The 23,409-nt window shown below is 42.2% G+C and overlaps 1 protein-coding gene across 10 annotated transcripts in view; it reads left to right on the forward strand.

Annotated features, from left to right (window-relative positions):
• Positions 1-14,830, forward strand: part of RNF38 (ring finger protein 38) — a 133,884-nt gene extending 119,054 nt beyond the window's left edge. For 8 of the 10 annotated variants that reach the window (XM_065656137.1, XM_065656143.1, XM_065656139.1 and 5 more), the window contains 2 exons: positions 629-728; positions 11,474-14,830. In XM_065656137.1, the coding sequence (XP_065512209.1) occupies positions 629-728; positions 11,474-11,536 (163 nt within the window). In that variant the 3' untranslated portion in view covers positions 11,537-14,830. Of the gene's footprint in view, positions 1-628; positions 729-2,335; positions 2,417-11,473 lie in introns of those variants that run through there. The other 2 variants (XM_065656138.1, XM_065656140.1) reach the window with 2 other exon arrangements.
• Positions 14,831-23,409: the final 8,579 nt, after the last annotated feature.

Raw genomic sequence — 23,409 nt, forward strand, 5'->3', positions numbered from 1 at the left:
TCAACTTGGAATTTAGCCTGTGTCAAAATAGCTTCACGTGTTGATGTTTCAAGTGCTCCTGATAGAGCTTTGTCAGTGGTTTAAGAGTGCATCTTCTTATTTTTAAAATCCATTAACTTGCTGTGTTTGAAAGATCCTTGTAACCAAGCGGAAAGTTAGTTAAAGTAGTACCAAATGCTTTCCAATGTTTGAACATCAGACTAAAGATTTTTCCCTGATATTCCATTTACAGAGACCCTCATTGTGACTTAGTAGTATCAGTAGGGAGTAAACCTTATAGATCATTATCTCCAACATATTGAATTTTGATTAAACGTCGGTTCTGATTGTTGCGTCTGTGAACTCCTGTGAGCAGGACCACTTGCTTTGTGATTTAAAGCACAGAAAGAAAAAAATATCAAACATAACCTGAAACAAAACAAACACTAAAAACCAAACAAAACCACAAAAGCAATTCTCAGTTTACGTTGTCACACTCCGCACCTTCAACGACAAATATAGATAATTGTAGCTACCCAAGGAGTAAATGACCTACCATGTTGTAGTCATATCTGTAAAGTTTTGTATGGAATATGTATTTGTGGTTCTTACACAGCAGATACATTTGAATTTTGTTTTCTGTTTTTAGGTGTGTGGTGTGTATGTGTGATTTTGAGTCAAGGCAGCTACTTAGAGTCTTACCCTGTAACCATGAGTTCCATGCCAAGTGTGTCGATAAATGGCTGAAGGTAAACAAACAAAAAAAACCCCAAAATGTCTTGTATGGAATTAATGTAGTTTGGGGGGAAGCGGTGGGAGTAGTTTGTTGTTCCACTTCATTTCATCTTGTTTCACATTTCTAATACTTAGGCCAGAAACGCCAACAGAGTGAAAGCACTTCCTACTTAAGATATTTTTCTAACTATTTATGAAGGATGTTTCTTTATAGTCTTTGGCACAAGGAAAAATGAATATGAAGAGAATTATTTTCACTGACAGATTTTACTGTGTTTCCCATTTGCACAAAACAATGACCATGAATTCAAGTAATATGTGAAATTAAAGAAAACTTGAAAACAAAAAAGTAACACAATGATATAGGAAGTATGAATTAGAGTTTCTGTGATGATGGTGGCTTTAACTATTTTCCATATCCTGTATAGCAAGAGTGAATACTGATACCTTCCTCCCCCACTTTGCTATTAATGTTAGATTCTGGGGCAAAAGTGTTATGTGTGTACATATATCTGTATGCATGTATACATATATATATAGAAATGTCATCTATACAAACAGAAATTATAGTTTTACAAAATTATGATAGACCTTTCTGAGAGAATCTGACAAGAAAAGAAAGGAACTAGAATCAGGGCAGCCCTGCAAGAGGACAGAGAAAATAGCAGCAGTACAGAATGTGTGAAGAACAGGAAATACAGATAAGTTGGTTATGATACATAGACATCTCTACAAGCTGCACTAGCTAGATCTACTGCCAACAAGGTGTTGATCCCCATCTTGCCTTACCTTTTTTCGGTATTTGTTCTGTTCATCTTTAGTTTAATCTGTGTATAGTCTGTTGTGTAGAACATTGGAAACTACAATGATCCTATGTTAAGACAGGATACAGTCCCTAGAGAATTACAGATGATGTCTGTTGTTTCAAAAAAACAAATGAAAACACCTCACCCTTATGGCTTCATACAAGCAAGAAAATGCAGTCCTTTGGCACAGACTAAAATAGTGCAGAGAATGAAAAAATCAAGTTTATATTGGTAGCATTCTTTTGGCTAGCAAGATATCAAGAATACTGAGAAGGATTTTAAAAAACTGGGATAGGAAATTGCTCTTGAGCTACAGTACCTACAGAAGTCTAAGGCTTCTACAAAATCCAAGGCCAGCATAAAAAATGTTTCCACAACAATGATCATAAGTTTCAATAGAACCTAGTTGCTTTATTGTCAGATTAAAAAGCTATGTACACACTCCCCCCTGCCCCAATATTATCAATATGTCTATGCTAGATGTATGCTGCTTTGTTCATTAACTGCAAATGAAGAGTGGAGTATATACATTCAAGTGGTACTCTCCATTGTCCCCCTACTCCTCTCAAGGACTGTTCACACTAGATTTATTAAGTCTTTATTGCATGAAACTTCTTAAGTCATTTGTGGTGTGGACAGAGCATCCAAGGGTAGTATTCACTCCATTTTATGAAAAAAGAACTAAGATCATTTGACACAGCCTGTGAGACAGTGGAAGCCATAGGTCTATATACATTAAACTGATTATATAGATTTTTTTAAAAGACAGTTCTTTCCAGGCTATTAATGCAAAAAAATATACCTCTGATTCATAGAGCCCCTGATCTGCAGATTGCTGGAAGTTAGAAGAACATGTCAGGGAAGTATCATGCATGCTTGTCCTGTTTTTATGCTCTTTCTTACCTGCCGTTGGTGTCAAGAGTCAGACAAGTATGTTGAATTAAGCTTTTTGGGGACTCAGTGTAGCAGTTCTACAGTTAGATTTGGTATTTTCAACTGGTAATGAACTGGCAGAACAGAAAAGTGAAAAAAGCAGATTTAGTTTAGTCTTTATTTTCATAATCATAGATGTACTGTAGTAGTGGTGAAATAGCTTTTTTCTGGTGTTCCTGTCCCAGCTTATAATAGAAACTATGTATTTTCTAGCGGATCTTCAGGTGTAGTGTTTTCTAAAGGTTGTCTTATCATAGAAAAACCCTATGAGCATAAGAGTGTCGGCTACATGGGAGAATGAAGTGAAAGATATGCAACGTAAATCTAAATCTAAAGGGGTGCAGTTATACCCACCTAAAACTGCTTGTATTGACATCGTGTATTCAGAGCTGGATGCAAAATAAGCTAGACAAGGTTGAAGCATCACAGTGTAGGATTGCTAAGGCAAGGTATTTACACTATGTGGGTTTAGTTGCACTGGTATGGAGATGGTGTTTGGAAATAAAGATTATTTTACTTTGCAAACTATAAGAAATAACCTGTAATACCACCCTGTTTTAGTTACAGCTTCTGTCTAAACTTGTTAACAGTTAAAACAGCAAACATCTGGAAGTGAAGATAATTGATAGATAGTTTGTGCTGTAGCTTTGCATCTGTCCATTCACTTATATATTTGACAACTTGTTTTATATGTTGATAGTGTTAATTATGTCCACATCCACTTAATTCACATCATCCAGCCGACATCATGTTGATAAATTCTGCAAGGGAAGGTAAAAATTGTAGCTTTCAGTACTTGTAAATTTTTTCCACAAAGTAAAAAAAAAGAAAAAAAAGTTGCCAGTTTGTCCCCTTGTTTTTCTGAGGAAGGTGTTTGCTATATAGGAATATTTCTAGAACTAGTTCTGGAACTATGAAGTCATGTTGATTCTTTTAAGTTTCACCATGTTGTTAGTGAAAGATGTAAATAAGAGTTTAGAGATCCAGTCTGATTATTTTAAAAAAATCTTTATTCCACTGCCTGTTGGTGATGATAGAGAAGAAAAAAGTATCTAAGAAAGTTTTGTGGCTTGTCTATGCATGAAAGTTTTGATCTGCCCTGCCTCTATAATGCTATGTACAGTACCACCCTTTTAGGTACTGTAAGCAAGTGAGAGGGAATGTTAGTTTATAGTGCATTAGGCTGCCAACTTCAATTTATACTTCCCTGTTTAAGCAAGGTTAAAGACTTGTGAGAGAAGATGTAATACAGTGGAGGCAACAGAATTAATAGGGAGGTTATTCTTTTGCTTTTCATAGTATTGTTAACTCTCATATTTCACATTATTCTGTTATTTCTTAATATCCTGAGTCCTTTGTTCAAATATGAATACATGAGAAATCTCTTCTTTTGTAAAATAAGAATTAGTCATCATTCCAAAGGACAGCTTGAAAACATGACCTGTCTTCACCTTGAGGGTTTGGAACCAGATAACAAGGAAAACTGTTCTGAGAGGAAATTATGTATTTTATATATGAGAAAAACTGTAACTGTAGTTTAACTTCGTTCTGACTAATACCAAAGTTTTAAAGGATTCTAATAGATCCTAAGAGATCCATTTTTCTAAATGCAGTTTACTTGAGCTATGAATTTCTATAAAATATAAAAAAGATTAGTTCATTGAACATACAGCTCTCTCTCCTTACAGTACAGAAAGTAAGTTTTCCTGAATGAGTGGCTAGTTAGAAGGTCAATATTACAATATTATGTCTATCTTATTCCTCTTTTTGCACCAAAGAGTCACACTAAATGCCAGAAAGGGAGAAAGAATTTCATGAAAATCACAGAATCACAGAATCACAGAATGTTAGGGATTGGAAGGGACCTCGAAAGATCATCTAGTCCAATCCCCCTTCCAGAGCAGGAACACCTAGGTGAGGTTACACAGGAAGGCGTCCAGGTGGGTTTTGAATGTCTCCAGAGAAGGAGAATCCACAACCTCCCTGGGCAGCCTGTTCCAGTGTTCCGTCACCCTCACTGAGAAGTTTCTTCTCACATTTAAGTGGAACCTCTTGTATTCCAGCTTGAACCCATTATCCCTTGTCTTACTGTTGGTTGTCACCGAGAAGAGCCTGGCTCCATCCTTGTGACACCCACCCTTTATATATTTATAAACATTGATGAGGTCACCCCTTAGTCTCCTCTTCTCCAAGCTAAAGAGACCCAGCTCCCTCAGCCTTTCCTCATAAGGGAGATGCTCCACTCCCTTAATCATCTCTGTGGCCCTGCGCTGGACTCTCTCCAGCAGTTCCCTATCCTTCTTGAACTGAGGGGCCCAGAACTGGACACAGTATTCCAGATGAGGTCTCACCAGGGCAGAGTAGAGGGGAAGGAGAACCTCTCTCGACCTACTAACCACCCCCCTTCTAATACACCCCAGGATGCCATTGGCCTTCTTGGCCACAAGGGCACAGTGCTGGCTCATGGTCATCCTGCTGTCCACCAGGACCCCCAGGTCCCTTTCCCCTACACTGCTCTCTAATAGGTCATTCCCCAACCTATACTGGAACCTGTGGTTGTTCCTGCCCAGATGCAAGACTCTACATTTTCCCTTGTTATATTTCATTAAATTTTTCCCCGCCCAACTCTCTAGCCTGTCCAGATCTCACTGGATGGCAGCACAGCCTTCCGGTGTGTCAGCCACTCCTCCCAGCTTGGTGTCATCAGCAAACTTGCTGATAGTACACTCAATTCCCTCATCCAAGTCATTGATGAATATATTGAATAGTATTGGTCCCAGAACTGACCCTTGAGGCACTCCAGTAGATACAGGCCTCCAACCAGACTCCGCCCCATTGACCACGACTCTCCGGCTTCTCTCCTTCAGCCAGTTTGCAGTCCACCTCACTACCCGATCATCCAGTCCACACTTCCTCAGTTTTGCATGAGGATGCTGTGGGAGACGGTGTCAAATGCTTTGCTGAAGTCAAGGTAGACCACATCCACTGCTCTGCCATCGTCAATCCACCTTGTTACGTCTTCATAAAAGGCTATGAGGTTGGTCAAACACGACTTCCCCTTGGTGAAGCCCTGTTAACTGTCCCTGATGACCCTCTTATCCTTGATATGTCTTAAGATGGCACCAAGGATAAGGTGTTCCATCACTTTCCCAGGGATGGAGGTGAGGCTGACCAGTCTATAGTTGCCCGGGTCCTCCTTCTTGCCCTTTTTGAAGACCGGAGTGACATTTGCTTTCCTCCTGTCCTCAGGCACCTCTCCCGTTTCCCACAACTTGGCAAAGATGATGGGGAGCGGTCCAGCAATGACTTCAGCCAGCTCCCTCAGCACCCATGCACGGGTGCATCCCATCTGGACCTATGGATTTACGGATGTCCAGATTGCTTAACTGGTCCCTAACCCAGTCCTCATCAACTGAGGCAAACTCCTGCATTGCTCTGCCTTCCTCTGGGGCCTCAGGGGTACGGGGCTCCTCAGGACAGCCTCCGGCAGAGTAGACAGAGACAAAGAAGGCATTCAGTAATTCTGCCTTCTCTGTATCTTCTGTCACCAGGGCACCCACCCCATTCATCAGTGGGCCTACATTGCCTCTGGTGTTAGTTTTATCTGCCATGTATTTGAAAAAGCTCTTTCTGTTGTCCTTGACCCCTCTGGCCAGGTTTAACTCTAAGGAGGCCTTAGCTTTCCTAGTTGCCTCCCTACATCCTCTGACAACAGACTTATATTCTTCCCAAGTGGCCAGCCCCTCCTTCCATGATTTGTAAACCTTCCTCTTCCACTTGAGTTTGCCCAGCAGTTCCTTGTTTAACCACGCAGGTCTCCTGGCTCCCTTCCTTGACTTCCTGCGCGTCGGGATGCACTGATCTTGAGCTTGGTAGAAGCAGTCCCTGAGTGTTAACCAACTATCTTGGGCCCCTTTACCTTCTAGCAGCCTTGCCCATGGGATTTCCTCCAGCAATTGTTTGAAAAGGCCGAAGTCAGCCCTGCTGAAGTCCAGGGTTGCAATTCTGCTCGGTATTCTGCTCCCACCACAGGAGATTCTGAACTCCACCATCTCATGGTCACTGCAACCAAGGCAGCCCCCCACCTTTACTGCTTCAACCAGACCCTCCTTGTTAGCGAGGATGAGATCCAGCAGCGCACCTCTCCTAGTCAGCTCCTCCACCATTTGCATCAGAAAGTTATCGTCAATGCACTGGAGGAACCTCCTAGACTGAGGCTGGCTGGCTGAGTAGTCCTTCCAGCAAACATCAGGGTAGTTAAAATCCCCCATAACAACCAGAGCCTGTGACTGTGAGGCCACGCTCAGCTGCCCGTAGAAGGCCTCATCAACATCCTCACTCTGATCTGGTGGCCTGTAATAGACTCCCACAACAGTGTCACCCCTGCCAGCCTGCCCCTTAATTCTCACCCACAGACTCTCATCTTGCTCCTCAACCACACCTGGACAGTACTCTATACATTGTAGTTGCTCTCTCACGTAAAGAGCAACTCCACCACCACGCTTGGCTGGCCTGTCTTTCCTGAAAAGGACATAGCCATCCATGACCACATTCCAGTCATGTGAGCTGTCCCACCATGTCTCTGTTAATGCCACCAGATCATAATCTCCTGACCGAATGCAGGTTTCTAACTCCTCCTGCTTATTCCCCATGCTGTGTGCATTGGTGTACAGGCATTTCAGGGAGCGAGCCGAGTACACCAATTTCACCCTAGGGGCCTGAGGGGCCTCCTGGTCTTTATGGATTCCAGCATGCTGCCCCACTGATGCAAGCCCAGCTACAACCCCATCCCCCTTCGAATCTAGTTTAAAGCCCTCCAAATGAGCCCTGCTAATTCCTGTCCCAGCATCCTTTTACCCCTGTGGGATAAACCTTTCCCACATATCACTGACCAGACTGGTGTCTTATAAAACCAGCCGTTATCAAAGAACCCAAAGCCCTGCCTGTAGCACCAGTCCCGAAGCCAATCATTTACGGACTTAATTTTTCTATTCCATCCCACATCATCACCCAAAAATGGAAAGAGGGAAGAGAAGATAACTTGAGCCCCAGACTCTTTCACCATCCGTCCCAAGGCCTTGAAGTCTTTCTTCATTCCCCTCAGACTACGGGATGCCGCTTCCTCCCCACCTGTCTGGAAGATCAGTAGGGGGCAATAGTCCGTTGGGCGCACCAGTTTGGGGAGCGCCCTGGCGATGTCCCTGATCCGAGCTCCAGGTAGGCTACAAACTTCCCGATGCTGAGGGTCAGCTCTGCATATCGGGCCCTCCGTCCCTCTCAGAAGGGAATTGCCTACCACAATTACCCTTCTTTCTTTTTTATTGGAGGCAGTCTTGAGGCATGGAGTTGATCGCCTCTTCCTATGTGACCTCGTAGGTGGCCCTTGCACCACGTCCCCACCTACATCTTCTTCAATATCCAGGGCCAAAACCTATTACGGAGGGGCACCCGGGGAAGCAAAGCAGGTAGGGAGGGGGGTTGCCCGTGACACCTAATTGCAACTGGCTTCCAACCCTCCTCAGCTGTTTGGCCCCCTACTTCTGCCCGACAGTGACAGGGCAGGGGCTCTCTCAGATCTTCCTTCTCTGCCTGACAGGGCAGGGGGTCCATCACCTTTTGGGGGGTTCCCCCTTGGGGCCTTTCTGCCTGGCACGCCAGGGAGTTACTCCATCAGTCGATCTCCCTTTCACATTCCCTGGTGGACCTCAGTGTCTCAATCTCCTCCTTAAGTTTTGCAACCATGCCTAGCAGATCTTGCACCTGCTCGCACCTCACGCAGGCTGAATGCTGCCTCCCTCCCCCGGCAGCAGCAGGCTCTGGCACTCCCTGCAGCCGGACACCTGGACAGCCACGGTTCGAGGCAGTAGCTCCGTCTGAGTCGACACAGTCTTCTTTAGGCAAGCTCTCCTCCTGGAGGAGACCATGGTCGGCAACAGTCAGGGACACTGGCAGTAGGTGAGAGGGTCTAACAGGCGAGGAATGATAGTCTCTGCGCCCTACTGCACGAGCTACCCCACCTGCCGCTGCAGCACAGTGTGGGTGATACTCACCCGCGTCACAGCTGGTTGCCTCTCCCAGCGCCTGGTGAGCAATGACTTGTCACTGCCCTCCTTGAAGCTTTTTCAAGGCGAGGGGCGGGGGTGTGATCGCCGTCCCCGTGGTAACGCCCACGCCACGTCAGCCACTCTCGCAAGGGCTGCCGGGGGCTGCCGGGTCCCGAAACCGAAACCCACCCCCACACTTCTCCTTACCTCGAGATCGCTCTGACGGCTCTGGCCGAGCTGGTCCCCATCAGCTGATCTCGACGACTGAGTGAAAAGCACAAGAATGCAACTAAATTTAAAACCAGATGTTCATACAGGATCTTGAAGAGTTGCTTAAAGTCAGTGTTGCAGTATCTATGAGTATCCGTTTTATCCTGGCACAGTGGATTTATTTCTGCAATTCCTGTCAGAAAATTATACCCACTGAATGCTGTGTTTCATGATACAGATGGTGGATACCTCATTATTTATCTAAGCAAATATCTTTTGTTTCATTAAACCATTGAATTTTGAAGGACAAGCCTTTTTATTTTAAAAATCATATTATCAGATTGGTGCAAAAGTAATTGCAGTTCTGGACCATGAATTTTAAATCATTATAACTGGATTCAAACACATCTTTATTAATCGAAATAGGAACCATTACAATCAACACATTTTTGCCACCGAGAAAGAAGTTTGTTTATTCCTGTAGTGTAAACATGCGTGCTTTGGGATTCTGTGAACTCTTGGAAAGCATTTTCTGCATTCTGCTGGTTGTAAAAGTGTTTTCCCTGCAAAAAGTTGTCAAGATGCTTCAAGAAGTGGTGGTTGGTTGGCAAGAGACCAGGTGATATAGCAGATGAGGCAAAACTTCGTGGCCCAATTCATTCAACTTTTGAAGCGTCGTTTATGTGACGTGCGGTTGGGCGTTCTCTTGGAGAAGAATTGGACCCTTTCTGTTGACCAATGCCGGCTGCAGGCGTTGCAGTGTTCGGTGTATCTCATTGATTTGCTGAGCATCCTTCTCAGATGGAATGGGTTTGGTGGGATTCAGAAAGCTATGGTCGATCAGAACAGCAGCAGACCCCCAGCAGTGACCATGACCTTATTTTAGTGCAAGTTTGGCTTTGGGAAGTGCTTTGGAGGTTCTTCTCAGTCCAGCCACTGAGCTGGTCATCACCAGTTGTTGTATAAAATCCACTTTTCATTGCACATCACAATCCAAACAAGAAATGGTTCTGTAGAAGACGACGACACTTCAAAACAACAATTTCTTTGGTTTTCGGTCAGTTCATGAGGCACCCACTTATTGAGCTTTTTCATCTTTCCAGTTTGCTTCAAATGCCAATCGACTGTAGAATGGTCCACGTTGAGTTCTTTGGCAACTTCTTGTGTAGTTGTAGGAGGGGCAGCTTCAAGGATTGCTTTCAGTTGGTCATTGTGAACTTCCACTGGCCAGCCACTGCATTCCTCATCCTCAAGGCTCTCGTCTCCTTTGCAAAACTTCTTGAACCACCACTGCACTGTACGTTCGTTAGCAGCTCCTAGGCCAAATGTGGTGTTGATGTCGCGAGTTGTCTCCACTGCTTTATGACCCATTTTGAATTCAAATAAGAAAATCGCTCTCATTTGCTTTTTGTCTAACATAATTTCCATAGTCTAAAATAAATATAAAATAAACAGCAAGTAATACATCATTAGCAAAAAAAAAAAAAAGTGAGAAAAGCACATTAAAATCATGTATAACATAACCACATTTATTTAAGAATGTATTCCAATATCAAACAGCACATTTCAACAATGCAAGAACCGCGATTACTTTTGTACCAACTTAATAGCTGAATTATACCTAGAATAGTGCAAATACAAAGTAGAGACCAAGTAATGGCATTGTCCTCAAGTAATTTCAAAACTGTTAGTGAAAAAGTAATAAATACATTTCAGATTGGTTCTCCAATCCATGCTTTACAAAAAGCAAAGCAATAATAACTATGATATAAACTATAAACCAGTAATGACATGTTAATTTCATTGGCATTTATTGTTTGGATTTTAAATTCATGACAATGATTTCTGAATTCTGTCCTGCAGAGCCACATTTCCTGATGCTCTAACTTGTCTTTTCATTGAAAAAACTGGCTACCTTAGAAAAACTTTGAGTTAACAGTGCTTGGTCCTGCAATTTTGGTAACCATGAAATACGGAAGTTGCAACAGGGAATCCTGAGTTATTTTCACTCTCTCCTTTGCAAAGGAAATGTTTTGTCATAGTTGGGTTTTGTGTGGGATTTTTCTCATCATTTGCTAAAATGAAATTAGCCTTTATTTGAAAAGGGGAATGAGAAGGCAGAAATACTTTCCCAGTAGTTTAAGAAATGTTACTTCTTATCTTTTCAAGAAGGCTATAAAAGTAGAAGAGTCACAGGACATATTTTCAGTGATTGCTTTACTGAAGGACTAAATTTAGACCCACCTTATCTGTGTTAATACCTTTTTTCTCAGGTCGTCTTATGTCTGTCTATTTTTTTTTTCTCTTTTTCCCCTCTTTACTGAAACCTCTTCCCCTTTTCCCTGGTCTGCTTTCAGCTTTGACCAAGTCTATATGACTGGTTTCTAGTCTGGTTTTGGAGGATTTCTTTGCAGCACACAGTACAGCTTCTTAGTTGTATCCATGTGATTGCAATGTACTATAACTGAATTTGCATTAACAAAACCACCATCACTTAGATAAAGCCTAGTTTGCTGGTTTGCTTTATCTCTAAAGATAAGAGGCACAATTATTTTATTGGAAACATAATTTTCAATTGGCAAACTTACCACACCACTGTAACATAACCAAACAAACTAAAAAAAGGCATAAGCACACTTTGTCTTCTGTTGTTTTGAGTACTCTTGAATTACGTTTCAATATTCACAGATGTCAGTGTCATACACACATTACCTTAACAGTGTATTCGCTGGAACAGTAAACTCTCTTTTGTTTCTGGTTTTACAGGCAAATCGTACCTGCCCGATTTGTAGAGCTGATGCTTCAGAAGTGCATCGTGATTCGGAATGACCAATCTAAGAGCACAAATCTGGTTTGGGTGTTCCTGATCACATGTATATATGAACTATCTATTGAACATACCATGTGGCTTCCAGCCTACCCTTTACCCAAAAGGGTCAATGGACCTTAGTTTGCACTGTGTGACTTAATCAATTATAAAGCTTATAACTAGTCTTCACAGTTACGGGATTGTTATACTAACAGTGTGATTGGAACTCCAAAGATATATATATATATATATTTTTTTTAGCTTAATTTTGTGTGTGCACTAACATTCCCTGGGTTTTGTGTGATCATTCTGGGTGTTGCTGCAAGATTACTGTGGACATGGTCTTTTAGCATGTGCTTTTATATAAAAGAAAAAAAAAAAAAGTGGTAGCTCCAAACAAAATAGCAATCTACCTTATGTAGAGCCTTCAGATACTGTGAGTGGGAATGAATGGTGTGTGTGATTGCTTGCGAGAGGATGCATCAAGTGTGCTTGTGACTGAGTGTGCATGTGTGTTCGAGAACCTATATACCAGCATGTACTGAGAACGTATGTGTGTAGTAATAATTATGCTGCAATGTATAATCTTGTGTGTTATTTAAACAGTACTAGTACTGTACACTGGTTCCTTTCCTTGTGTTTGCAGTTGCACACTGAATGGGATGGGTGCATCAATTGCAGGCATTCAGTATTTCCTCCCCAATGTACTTAACAGGTGTGAAGACCTTCCTACCTGTTACTCAAACAGCTGTTATGCTTCCCCTTCATTGGAGGCTTTAAATGTGTACCACTAAAGAGTGCATTGATTGTTCATACATGAGTAACTTTGGGGTTTTAGCATATGTTATATCAATGTAAAGTTGCAATATCACCCAAATCATTTTGCAATATTATCATTTTCAATTGCTAATATGAATATCAATGTTCTTCTGTTCTCCTTCTAAATTTTTCTAGCCGCGTTTGCCAGGTATGTGGTTCTTCCACAAAAGGAAGAAGAAAGACACTGAGGGTCTTGTGCAACAGCTCTTCACTTTTGGCCGTTAAATTTGCTAAGGACATAATCTTTTAGCTTATAAACATTGACTTTAATCACGTACATTCTTTGGCATTTACAAGGGAGTTTGTATACAACTAAAACAACTTGTAAAATTACAATTTTATTCCTGCAGCTTCATGAATAAAATAAAACTTTTAGCATTTTCTCAGAGAGGTAGAACTTCTGATTTTTTTCATTGTGTCACAAGAGAAGGTGGCTTTTGGTTACAAACTACAGAATTCAGTTGACCTGATGCTGCTGCTTGCCCTCCCTTATTTCATGACGAGTGTAAATGAAGAAGGAACTCCCTTGGTTTTTCAGTTAAGTTTCCAGTGTGTTCTACTATAGCAGAAAATTGGAACACCTTCTAGAACACTGCTGTGAAATAGGAGGCGATAACGTTTATTCAAGTGCTCTGAATAATGTTGAAAAAAATAACCTTCATTTATGACATTCAGACTGTTAACATCTTCAATATGGTTTAGCAACATTTTTAGGTCTGCATATACCATAGTTATTCAAAAGATGCACTTTTTGCAACAAAATTCTTCTCTTAAGTTCAGTGTCATTACTTTGGTTGCAGCAGCACAAGTGGCACAGTTAGCAATATTGCTGCAACTTGCTGCCAGTCTCAGCTTTAAGTTTATTCTTTATCATTTCTGATGCTTTTGTATGCTGCTGTGCTTTAGTACCAGTTATAATTTCAAACAGTGTTAGATGTTCTTCATGCTGATTTCCCTCTTTGAAGATTCCACAGACCAGACACAGCTCTTGGTGCAGATAAAATAAAAGCACAATTTTACCCTATTTCAGATGCTCTTTCCTCTGTTTGGTTGTGCAAGTAGTTCTCAAAAACAGTGAGCCTTTCCATACCTATCCATACTTAAGAACACTAAATAAATGAAAATGCTGTTACATCAACATGAAAATATTTGAATTTCTCCTCTCTTCCAGTGAAGTTAAACCTAGCAGGTTAAATCATATGTAATAAAATTTATTTTTTTAACAAATAAAATAATGTTGTTTGAAAAGCATATGTCACATATGTCTTATAAAACTTAGGCTCTTTTATAGAGCTTCAAAAGAAAAAAATCTGTGTGTACAGAATTAAACATAACTAACACTACTGTGCTCAGTATTCAGTTTCAAGCATGGAAAGAGAGTACTTTTTCTAGGCGAGACACAAACAAACAAGACACATTCTTCTGAAGCCAAGGGAAAGTAGTCCTCTTTCTGGAATTGGAGAAATCTTGATGTGTATTGTCCCTTTTTCCCTGGTGAAACTCTGTGAGGCAGTAGGAGTTCTAGGAGATGGAGAGTCTAAGTTGGTAAAATCCTGAAATTAATTTTTGCACTCTTATGGCTCATTTCTTCTGTAAAGGTTCTTTCGTTTGCATGGGACTCTTGCAGATATATGTGGACCTGTTTCCTGTGGTTAGTGTGTATAAACAGCACAAGTGCATACATTCTGAATCAGCTCAGACAAGCTAAAACGAAGTCCTCTCTGTCGTAGCTGTCAAGGAAGGGGGTTTCATGTTCAGCTGTTAACTGCCACGTGTTACACACATTTGTGTGTAATTTCACAGCCTGCCATGCTGGCAGCACCTGAATTCAGCAAGACCTCTTTTATGTTTATTGCCTTTCTGCCATCACCTGGCTCCTCCTTCTTAAAAAAAAAAAAAAAAAGGAATGCTGCGGGGTTTTTAATTAAATTGTAAATTTAATTTGACATTTTAGTGGATAGCAAGGCCTACAGATAATTCCAGTGTATCACTTTATGGCTTTCTTTACAAAAAAAAAAAAAATCCTTTTGTTGTATGCCATTTTGTACAGGCTCTTGAATGTGATTTCACAGCTGTTAACACATTGTATAATACTTGGGATGAGATTTAGCAACATCTTTAATTTTGATTGTAGAAAACACATTTTTGACTGAGTTATCTTTGGGCCTTTGTAAAGGCTGTGTTTTTTTCTTTGGTACATTGTTACCTCATTTTGCTACTTGTGTTTCAGATTATGAAAGCTTATGGGTTTTGTTGGAATCATATTTTGTCAAGTGTTTTCTTTAAAACATACTCCATTGTATCATTTAACATGTAGGGGATTTTGTATTATAAATATCTGTAACCAAATCATTTGAAGGCTTGATACATTTTTAACAAAATTTGTACTTTTTTAATGAGAGTTACTAGTAATGCTATACTAGGTAGTGCAATGAATTTTTATTTTTAATCCCTGTGCCCAAATTTTCGAGTTGAGAGAGTTGTTCCATAATAAATGTGTGATGTACACTTACACAATTTTGTCCTGTTCTTTCTCTTAGGAAAAGGTGCATTGTTTCCTTTTGTTACTCTGCATATTTCTGTGCATGTTCATACAACTCTAGCTATTGGCAATAGATGCTTGTTTTATAGGGGGAAGTTTTGGTCCCTTAATTGTAGTGCATGACAGCTTGTTTTAATCTACTTTGAGAGATCATAACAAAATCATATTAAATGTTGTCATATTTTTGAAAGTGTAAAATAGCTATAATTCATAGAACTGAAAGTCTTGCATAAAAGTTCAGCAGTCTAAAGATGTTAGTCGAAAGAAAATATGCAGGAGTGGAGGTGCACCTTTGACGTAATTTTTGCTCTGTGTCAGCTGAAGATGTGTTACACTTTGCAGTGCCCTAACAGTGGTAAAAATGCATCCTGAGTTAAGGATGGAACTGAATTAAAGGGAGTTTGATTAGCCAGGGTCACATAAGTGGCTGGTGGTAGAAAGAAAAATAAGGAGTTATTTTTGGTTTTGTTTTTAATGAGGTGATGTAAACTGAGTTGACAGAGGTAATTATTTAAAAGGTTTTCATTTACACAGGGCATTTAATAGCTTCGTTAATAGCAGCTGTCCTTGGTAAGCAAACATATTTGAATATCCATTGGTGCTTTGAGAATCCTTATGCAAAGATTCATATACATGTGGATTTATAATCCTGGATAACAACTAGTTTGCCCTTTTTCATACAGCAGATTTTAATTATTAATTACACTTTTGAAAATGGACAATGCTGCCAGTAATACTTGCGAAGCTAAAGGTACTGAGTGGCCCAGCTTCAGTGACAGGGAAACATGGAAGTTCTTGTGACTGGCTTAGAGCCTGTTACCAACAAGCCTCTGAGAGTAGAGCAGGGCTTCCTGGCAAAGATCATAGAATATCTCAAGTTGGAAGGCACCCATAAGTATCATCGAGTCCAACTCCCTGCTCCTCAGAGGACTACCTGAAACTAAACCATATGACTTAGAGCATTGTCCAGGTGCTCCTTGAACTCTGACAGTCTTGGTGCCATGACCACTTTGGTGGGGAGCTTGTTCTAGTCACCCTCTCAGTGAAGAACGTTTTCCTGATGTCCAGTCTGAACTTCCTCTGATGCAGCTTCATTCCATTTCCTTGTGTCCTGTTGCTGGTCACCAGAGAGAGGAGATCAGCACCTCACCCGTCTGCTGCCCCTCGTGAGGAAGTTGTAAACTGCAATGAGGTCCCTCTTCAGCCTTCTGCAAGCTGAACAAACTAAGTGACCTTCATCTTGCTCCCCATCCCTGGCTGTCCTTTTCTCCTGTCTTACTTTCAACTACTGGCCACAACTCTAGCTTCTCCATCTTGTGTGTTTGCTTTAACGCTCCTTCTCCTACAACTCACGCCATGGTGTACGCAACCATGTGACCTTCAGCTGTGGCATCTTCTTGCATCAGATTAATGTTTTTCATGCCCACAGTGCTTATCAACTGGTTTAGGAATGACAGGATGCTTAAAAGAAATGTAATTCTTTATTCCTTATTTAGTGTTATATGTATGTTAAATATGGCCTTGGCTTTTCAGGGGCAGTGGCATTGCTATAGTTTTTGTCCAATTCTAGCCTTCACTAAGCTTGGTAAGTTTGGATTGCTTTATTTAACAGCATATGGATATTCCCTTGTCAATTACTGCATTCACAAAGTTCTGTGCTTTTTCAAACATGCAAATAAAATGTAAGTCATCAGTTCAAAAATGTTTGTTCTGCCTAACACAGTCTTGTGTGCTGGCTTTTGCAGTGGATTGCACTGTGCCATTTACACTGGCTGCGTCTCACAGTGCAGTTTCCCTTTCTGAAAGAACTCACATACCACCAGGCTTCTGGTACCTAGAACCAAAATTAGCAGATTTTCATTTTGAAACAAACAGCTGATGGACAACTTGGAGAGGTAACGCACTATCCTGGCACACTAGAAGAATCTAAGTTAACAGCTGTGCAGATGACCAAGTGGGACAGCAGAGACTGATGGTATTATATGTTGTGTGTCAGATAAGCAGTGTTAACCTGTTATACCTGCTTGCATGTCGCATTGACTTACTAGCATATAAACCTTTCCTCCAAGCTTCTAGTTAGCATAGGTTTTTTTCACGTTTACTACCAGCCAAAGCCTCATGGTAGCTCATTTTGCTGTAGCAATTTGACCAGGTATTTCAGATACTGTGGTGGAAGAAGGTGCCATGTTTGATAGACATGGTGAACCTTCTAACTGCAGCATGAATTACATGAAAGATTTGTGATTACTCTGTTCACCAAGCCCAGTAAGGCTTCTGCTGGGAGGTCTGGCAGAGAGAGCAGGAACAAGTATAGGATTTTTTCAATAATGTTTCCAACATTACCTCTGTTTCTTGCAGCCATTTATCCCTCACCTCACCCTTTTTTCTTCTAACACTTATATGTGACACATTAATAGTTTGCATACACACATCCCAGTAACTTCCCCACTGGTATATTCAGCTGCATTTATACTTTTTTATTATATGCATACGATAATATCATAGGCAACTATAACTGTGCTTCAGCTAGCGATAGTAACTATGAAGCAGATTTCTCAAACGACTGATTTCCTATTTTGCGTAATTATTCTGCCTTTATACTATGAATTATCTTTCGTAAGTGGTGATGCTTTAGCAGAAAATAAGCAATAAGCCTCAAATAGAAGCACTCACTGCTGTCAATCCATCCTGGAATCATAATAATGTCTGCTGGTGTGGCCCTGAGAAAGCAGTATTGGGTCAGCAGTATTACCCAACTGGTTTGTACAATTTGGTAAATTCTTTTATATGTGATAACACTGCTATTTGAATTGTTTTGCGAGAATGGCTCCAAACTGAAAACGGAATTATATTGTATATGTGTTGGTTTTACCTTTGTTGCTGCTGCTCATATGTGCAAGCAGCTGGTAGGTTTTCAGGAAACACAGTTTTGAGTGTATCCTCCTTGCTTTGGCTTAAAGCACCCCCGTCAGGCACTTGACAACACCTTACACCTCAGATGGCATCTACCTACCTGCTAATATTTCTGGACTCTGCTTCCCAAAAGCTGCTCTGTGGCTTGTTATCTACCACAACTTAGTGAGAGATGTATAATGTGCCTTTTGGGTAGCAACTCCAGCAGCTGTACTTCGGCCCCTGAAATACCAATCATCTGTTACTCAGGCAATTGCTCTGCAATTGGCAGTGTTGAGCAAGTACGCAAAGAACTAATAAAACAGCAGAATATCATGGATAAGCAAAGGGCAGAGGATACAGAGAACACCTGTTCTTCATAAAAACTCGGTTCCTAGTGAACGCAGGTGGATTTCAGTGCTACCTTTGCTGGGCTGTTCTAGAGCAGTGTTGTTGATGCAACTGATGAGTTAACAACCCAGTGGACAAACAAAGTAGAAAAAACAGAAAGTTAAATCCGAATCATGTTATAAATAGACGTAGATGGGAAAAGATAATCCAGAAAAAAAGTAATTATCTTCTTAGTTACAGGGTTGTCTGTAGCAAACAGAACATGTCACAGAAAGAATCTGTGGCTGAAGCCAAATAATAACAGAAAAGGAAGAGAAAAACAAAACAAAGTCATATAAGATAGAGTGGGCATGTGAGATGCATAGATAACAATGCCAAACAGAAATTCTACACTTCCTAGCCCTAAGTGGCAATCCCTCTCCCAGCTGCATATCCAGACTGTGTGCTTACATTGAAATTTGCTGCCTCTTCCTAGCTGTCTTAATCAAACCACATGAAATCAATCCTGCTTGAACTGAGCATCTCCATGACTCCTGTCTGGAGCTTAGAACACAATGCACAAGAGAATCCTCTCCTTCCTGTGAAAGGAGTATCCTCTGAGCAATTTTAAGTCTGTGTGGGACATGGTGTGGCTCAGTGTCATAAGAGAGCAGCCATGAGAGAATGTGTTTTCATCTTGAACATTGTGTGTAGTACCTAATGTGTTTCTTCACATTTGCTTCAAGTCCAGCTTGTTTCCTTTGTGTAAAAAATGTAGCTGTTGCTTTTTATCTTGCTGACCTTAGAGGAACAAGAGCACACAGTTTGTATTTGTGAGCTAGAGCTACACCATGCAAGCATCCTGAAACACACCTTCTGGGGTGTGTGGAAGACAACTACCTGACACAGCTTGTCAGTGAGCCAACTACAGAAGGCGCCCCACTGGACTTTGTGTTTGGAAACAGAGAAGAACTCATGAGCTATGTGATGGTTGAACATCACCTTCGGCATAACAATCATGAAACGATCAAGTTTTCTTTCTTGGAGAAGGAGGGGGATCAGCGGAACTGCTACTTAGCAGATCCAAAGGGTAGGCTTCGACCTATTTAGGAGGCTGGTTGGCAGAGTCCCTTGGGAGGGAGTGCTGAAGGGCAAAGGAGTCCAGGAAGGCTTTTTGTTCTTCAAGAAGGAAATCTTAAAGGTGCAGGAGCAGGCTGTCCCTGGGTGCTGAAAGACAAGCTGGTGGGGAAGAAGACCGGCCTGGCTGAACAGAGAGCTTTGGCTGGAACTCAGGAGTAAAAGGAGAGTTTATAACCTTTGGAAGAAGGGTCAGGCTACTCAAGAGGAATACAAGAATTCTGTGAAGTTATGCAAGGCTAGAGTTAAAAGGGCCAAAGTTCAACTAGAGCTATGCCTGGCTACTGCTGTAAAAGGCAATAAAATGTTTCTGTAAATACATTAGCAATAGAAGGAAGGCTAAGGAGAACCTCCATCCATTAGTGGATGCAGGGGGAAACACAGTCACAAAGGATGAGGAAAAGCCTGAGGTACTAAATGCCTTCTTTGCTTCAGTTAAACCAGTTGTGCTCCAGGTACACAGCCCCCCTGAGCCAGAAGACAGGGATGGGGAGCAGAATGAAGCCCAAATAATCCAACGGGAAATGGTTGGTGACCTGCTACACCACTTAGACACCCACAAGTCTATGGGGCCAGATGATATACACCTGAGGATACTGAGGGAGCTGGCAGAGGTGCTTACCAAGGCTCTTTCAATTATTTATCAGCATTGATGGCCTAACCAGAGAGGTCCCAGATTACTGTAAGTTAGCAAACATGATGCCCATCTACAAGAAGGGCCAGAAGGAGGATCTGGGGAATTACAGGCCTGTCAGTCTGACATTGGTACCGGGAAGGTCATGGAATAGATCATCCTGAGTGCCGTCACACAGCACATACAGGACAACCAGATGATCAGGCCAAATCAGCTTGGGTTTATGAAAGGCAGGTCCTGCTTGACCAACCCAATCTCCTTCTGTGACAAGGTGACCTACTTAAGGAATGAGGGAAAGGCTGTGGATGTTGTGTACCTAAACTTTACTAAAGGCTTTCACACTGTTTTCCACAGCATGCTTCTGGAGAAAGCAGCAGCTCATAGCTTGCACAAGCACACTCTTTGATGGGTCAAAAACTGGCTGGATGGCCAGGTCCAAAGAGTTGTGGGGAATGGAGTCAAATCCAGTTGGCGGCCGGTCACGAGGGCTGTTCCCCAGGGGTCAGTATTGGGGCCAGTTCTGTTTAATCTCTTTATCAATGATCTGGATGAGGGGATCAAGTGCACCTGTTTGCAGACAACACCAAGTTGTGTGGGAGTGTTGATCTGCTGGAGGGTAGGAAGGCCACGCAGAGGGATCTGGACTGGTTGGATTGTTGGGCTGAGGCCAATTGTATGAGGTTTAATAAGGCCAAGTGCTGGGTCCTGCACTTGGGTCAAAACAACCCCAGGCAGCACTACAGGCTTGGGGAAGAGTGGCTGGAAAGCTGCCTGGCAGAGAGGGATCTGGGGGTGTTGATTGACAGCCGGCTGAATATGAGCCAGCAGTGTGGCCAGGTGGACAAAAAGGCCAAGAGCATCCTGGCTTATATCAGGAATAGTGTGGCCAGCAGGACTAGGGGATTGATCATCATCCTGTACTCGATGCTGGTGAGGCCCCACTTCGAATACTGTGTTCAGTTTTGGGGCCCTCACTACTGGAACAACATTGAGGTGCTGGAGAGAGTTCAGAGAACAGCAACAAAGCTGGTGAGGAGTCTGGAGCACGAGTTTTATGAGGAGCAGCTGAGAGAACTGGGGCTGTTTAGCCTGGAGAAAAGGAGGCTGAGGGGAGACCTTATCGCCGTCTGCAACTACCTGAAAGGAGGTTGTAGCATGGAGGGTGTTGGTCTTTTCTCCTGTGTAGCAAGTGACAGGACAAGAGCAAATGACCTCAAGTTGCACCAGAGGAGGTTTAAATTGGATGCTAGGGGGGAATATTTGGAGTGATGGTGTTTGTTGTCTCAAGTAACTGTTATGCATTATGCTTTCCTGGAGATGGCTGAACACCTGCCTGCCAATGGGAAGTAGTGAATGAATTCCTTGTTTTGCTTTGCTTGCATGAGTGGCTTTTGCTTTATTTATTAAACTACCTTTACCTCAACACACAAGTTTTTTCACTTTTACCCTTCTGAATCTCTTCCCCCATCCCACTAGGTGGGGAGTGAGTGAGCAGCTGTGTGGGGCTTAGTTGCCAGCTGGAGAGCTGGATGCAAAGTGCAGGGTCTCTCCTGCTCTTCTGGCCTCTGACAACCACAGTGCAGCAGCATTTTTCCACAGTGTTAGACAGTAACGTACTGCAGTGAAAGTACATCTGATTTTAGTGAACTATTTCAACACCTGACTATCCACTAGTGTTTACACAAACATTTAAGTTTTATTGTAACTCTCTCCTCTAAAATAAACACAACCACTAAAAAGCCCAGAGTGTCTAGCTCAATAAATTCATTTGCAAAGTCCCATGTAAAATGGGAAATAATGCCCTAGCTACCAATAACCTGAAAATTTTAACACTGCAAGTCACTAGCCTCAATAATGTCTTTACAGACAAAACAATTATGTTGTTTGGCTAGGTAGACTAGAAAGTGGATGGAAAACTGCCTGGACTTCTATGCACTAAGTGCTGTCCTTAGATGTACAAGTCCAGGTGGTAGCTGCATACTGGTGCCATTCCTCAGAGATTGATGCTTGGTCCATTGTGCTTTAATGTTCTTATCAATAACCAGGGCAATAGGATGGAATATGCTCTCAGCAACTTTGCTGTTATTACAAACCAGGAGAGGGTGGAGCAGGTGATGAGGAATGGTAAGTGGCAGGCAGGGTCCCTCTTCTGAGGGACTGTGACGTGCTGCAGAAATGCACCAGCACAAAGACAGGCCTCTGGGCTTATCCAGCCCATGAAGTAATTCTGCAACAACAAAGGCTGGGCACCAACAGGGTGGGGAACAATTTTGTCAGAAAAGGAACCAGGGTCCTGGGCTGATTATCTCCCAACAGTGTGGCATACACACTTCCCTGGACAAGACACACGTTGATTTCATTAAGCAAACCCTCCCTAAGACAGTAATGGAGCTGAAACACAGCATATCCAAAGAGATGTGGAAGACACTGGACTTGTTCAGCCTCCAGCAAAGACTCAGTACTGTCTACGACTCCCTTAGGGGAGCACATAGAGAAGATGAGGCCACAAGTCTCCTTGGACGGCACAGCAAAACAACATGGCACGAATTGTAATGAGGAAAATGTTTATTTGACACTAGGAAAAGTTTTCACTGTGAGGATGGCCAAACACTGGAACAAGGTCCCAAAGAGGTTGTGAAATCTTAATTTTTTACTCATTTTACAGCAGGCCCTGATGCTTTTCTGCACGTGGAGGTGACAGCAAATGACCTCCAGATATCTGTAAAAATCCTCATAATACCATAACTCTAGCATGGAGTCAGAAAAAAGCACTTCTGGATAAATTCTTTCTATATCCGTGATTATCTCAGCAGGTCTTTGGCAGGCATGAAATTCTACCTGCTTTCAGTGGAACAGCTCTTGCTTCTCAACGCTCCACATCCTCATGTATGAAGACATACAGTGATGACTGATGCTCAGACTTACCATCAAAATCCTCGTTTTTAAATCTCTTCTTCTTTTTTCACATTTCCTTTTTTTTTTCTTTTGGTCCGTATTCTGGGTTGCTTTTATTCACAGAAACAAGCAGATTACAAAAACCCTTCTGAATTTGGTTGACTGTTAGCTAAGAATTTTGGCCAAAGAAAGTAAGTATGCAATCTTTGTAAGAGTGAGCATTTTATTTTGACTTCTGTAAATGAGGCATTACACGGGAAAAAAATATAATTGGAAAACAGAAAGCAAAGAAGTACCCTGAAGACAAATTGTTCCATTTTTGCCTCAGATTAAGTGCTTTGCTCAGCTATAAAACTGAGGGCATTCCTCATCGACGCATCCAAAATTCCACAGAACAGTCCATTTTCCAGACCGCGTACCGGACGGAGGCAGCTGCCCGTCCGTTCAGCTCCCACGGCACCGGTTCTGCCCCTCCCATGTGCACCTGGAGTCAGGTGCAGTTCTTGCCAACATCAACTGCCGGGCGCCGAGCGCTGCATCGGGGCGTAACCCGCCGCTCTGGCCGTGGGGCTCAGCGTCGGATCCGCTCCGCCGCCCGCCCTCTCGGAAGGGGAAGTGGCACAGCGAGGCCGTCGGCCACGGGC

This window comes from Caloenas nicobarica, chromosome Z (assembly GCF_036013445.1).
Source record: "Caloenas nicobarica isolate bCalNic1 chromosome Z, bCalNic1.hap1, whole genome shotgun sequence".
Classification (NCBI taxonomy): Eukaryota; Metazoa; Chordata; class Aves; order Columbiformes; family Columbidae; genus Caloenas; species Caloenas nicobarica.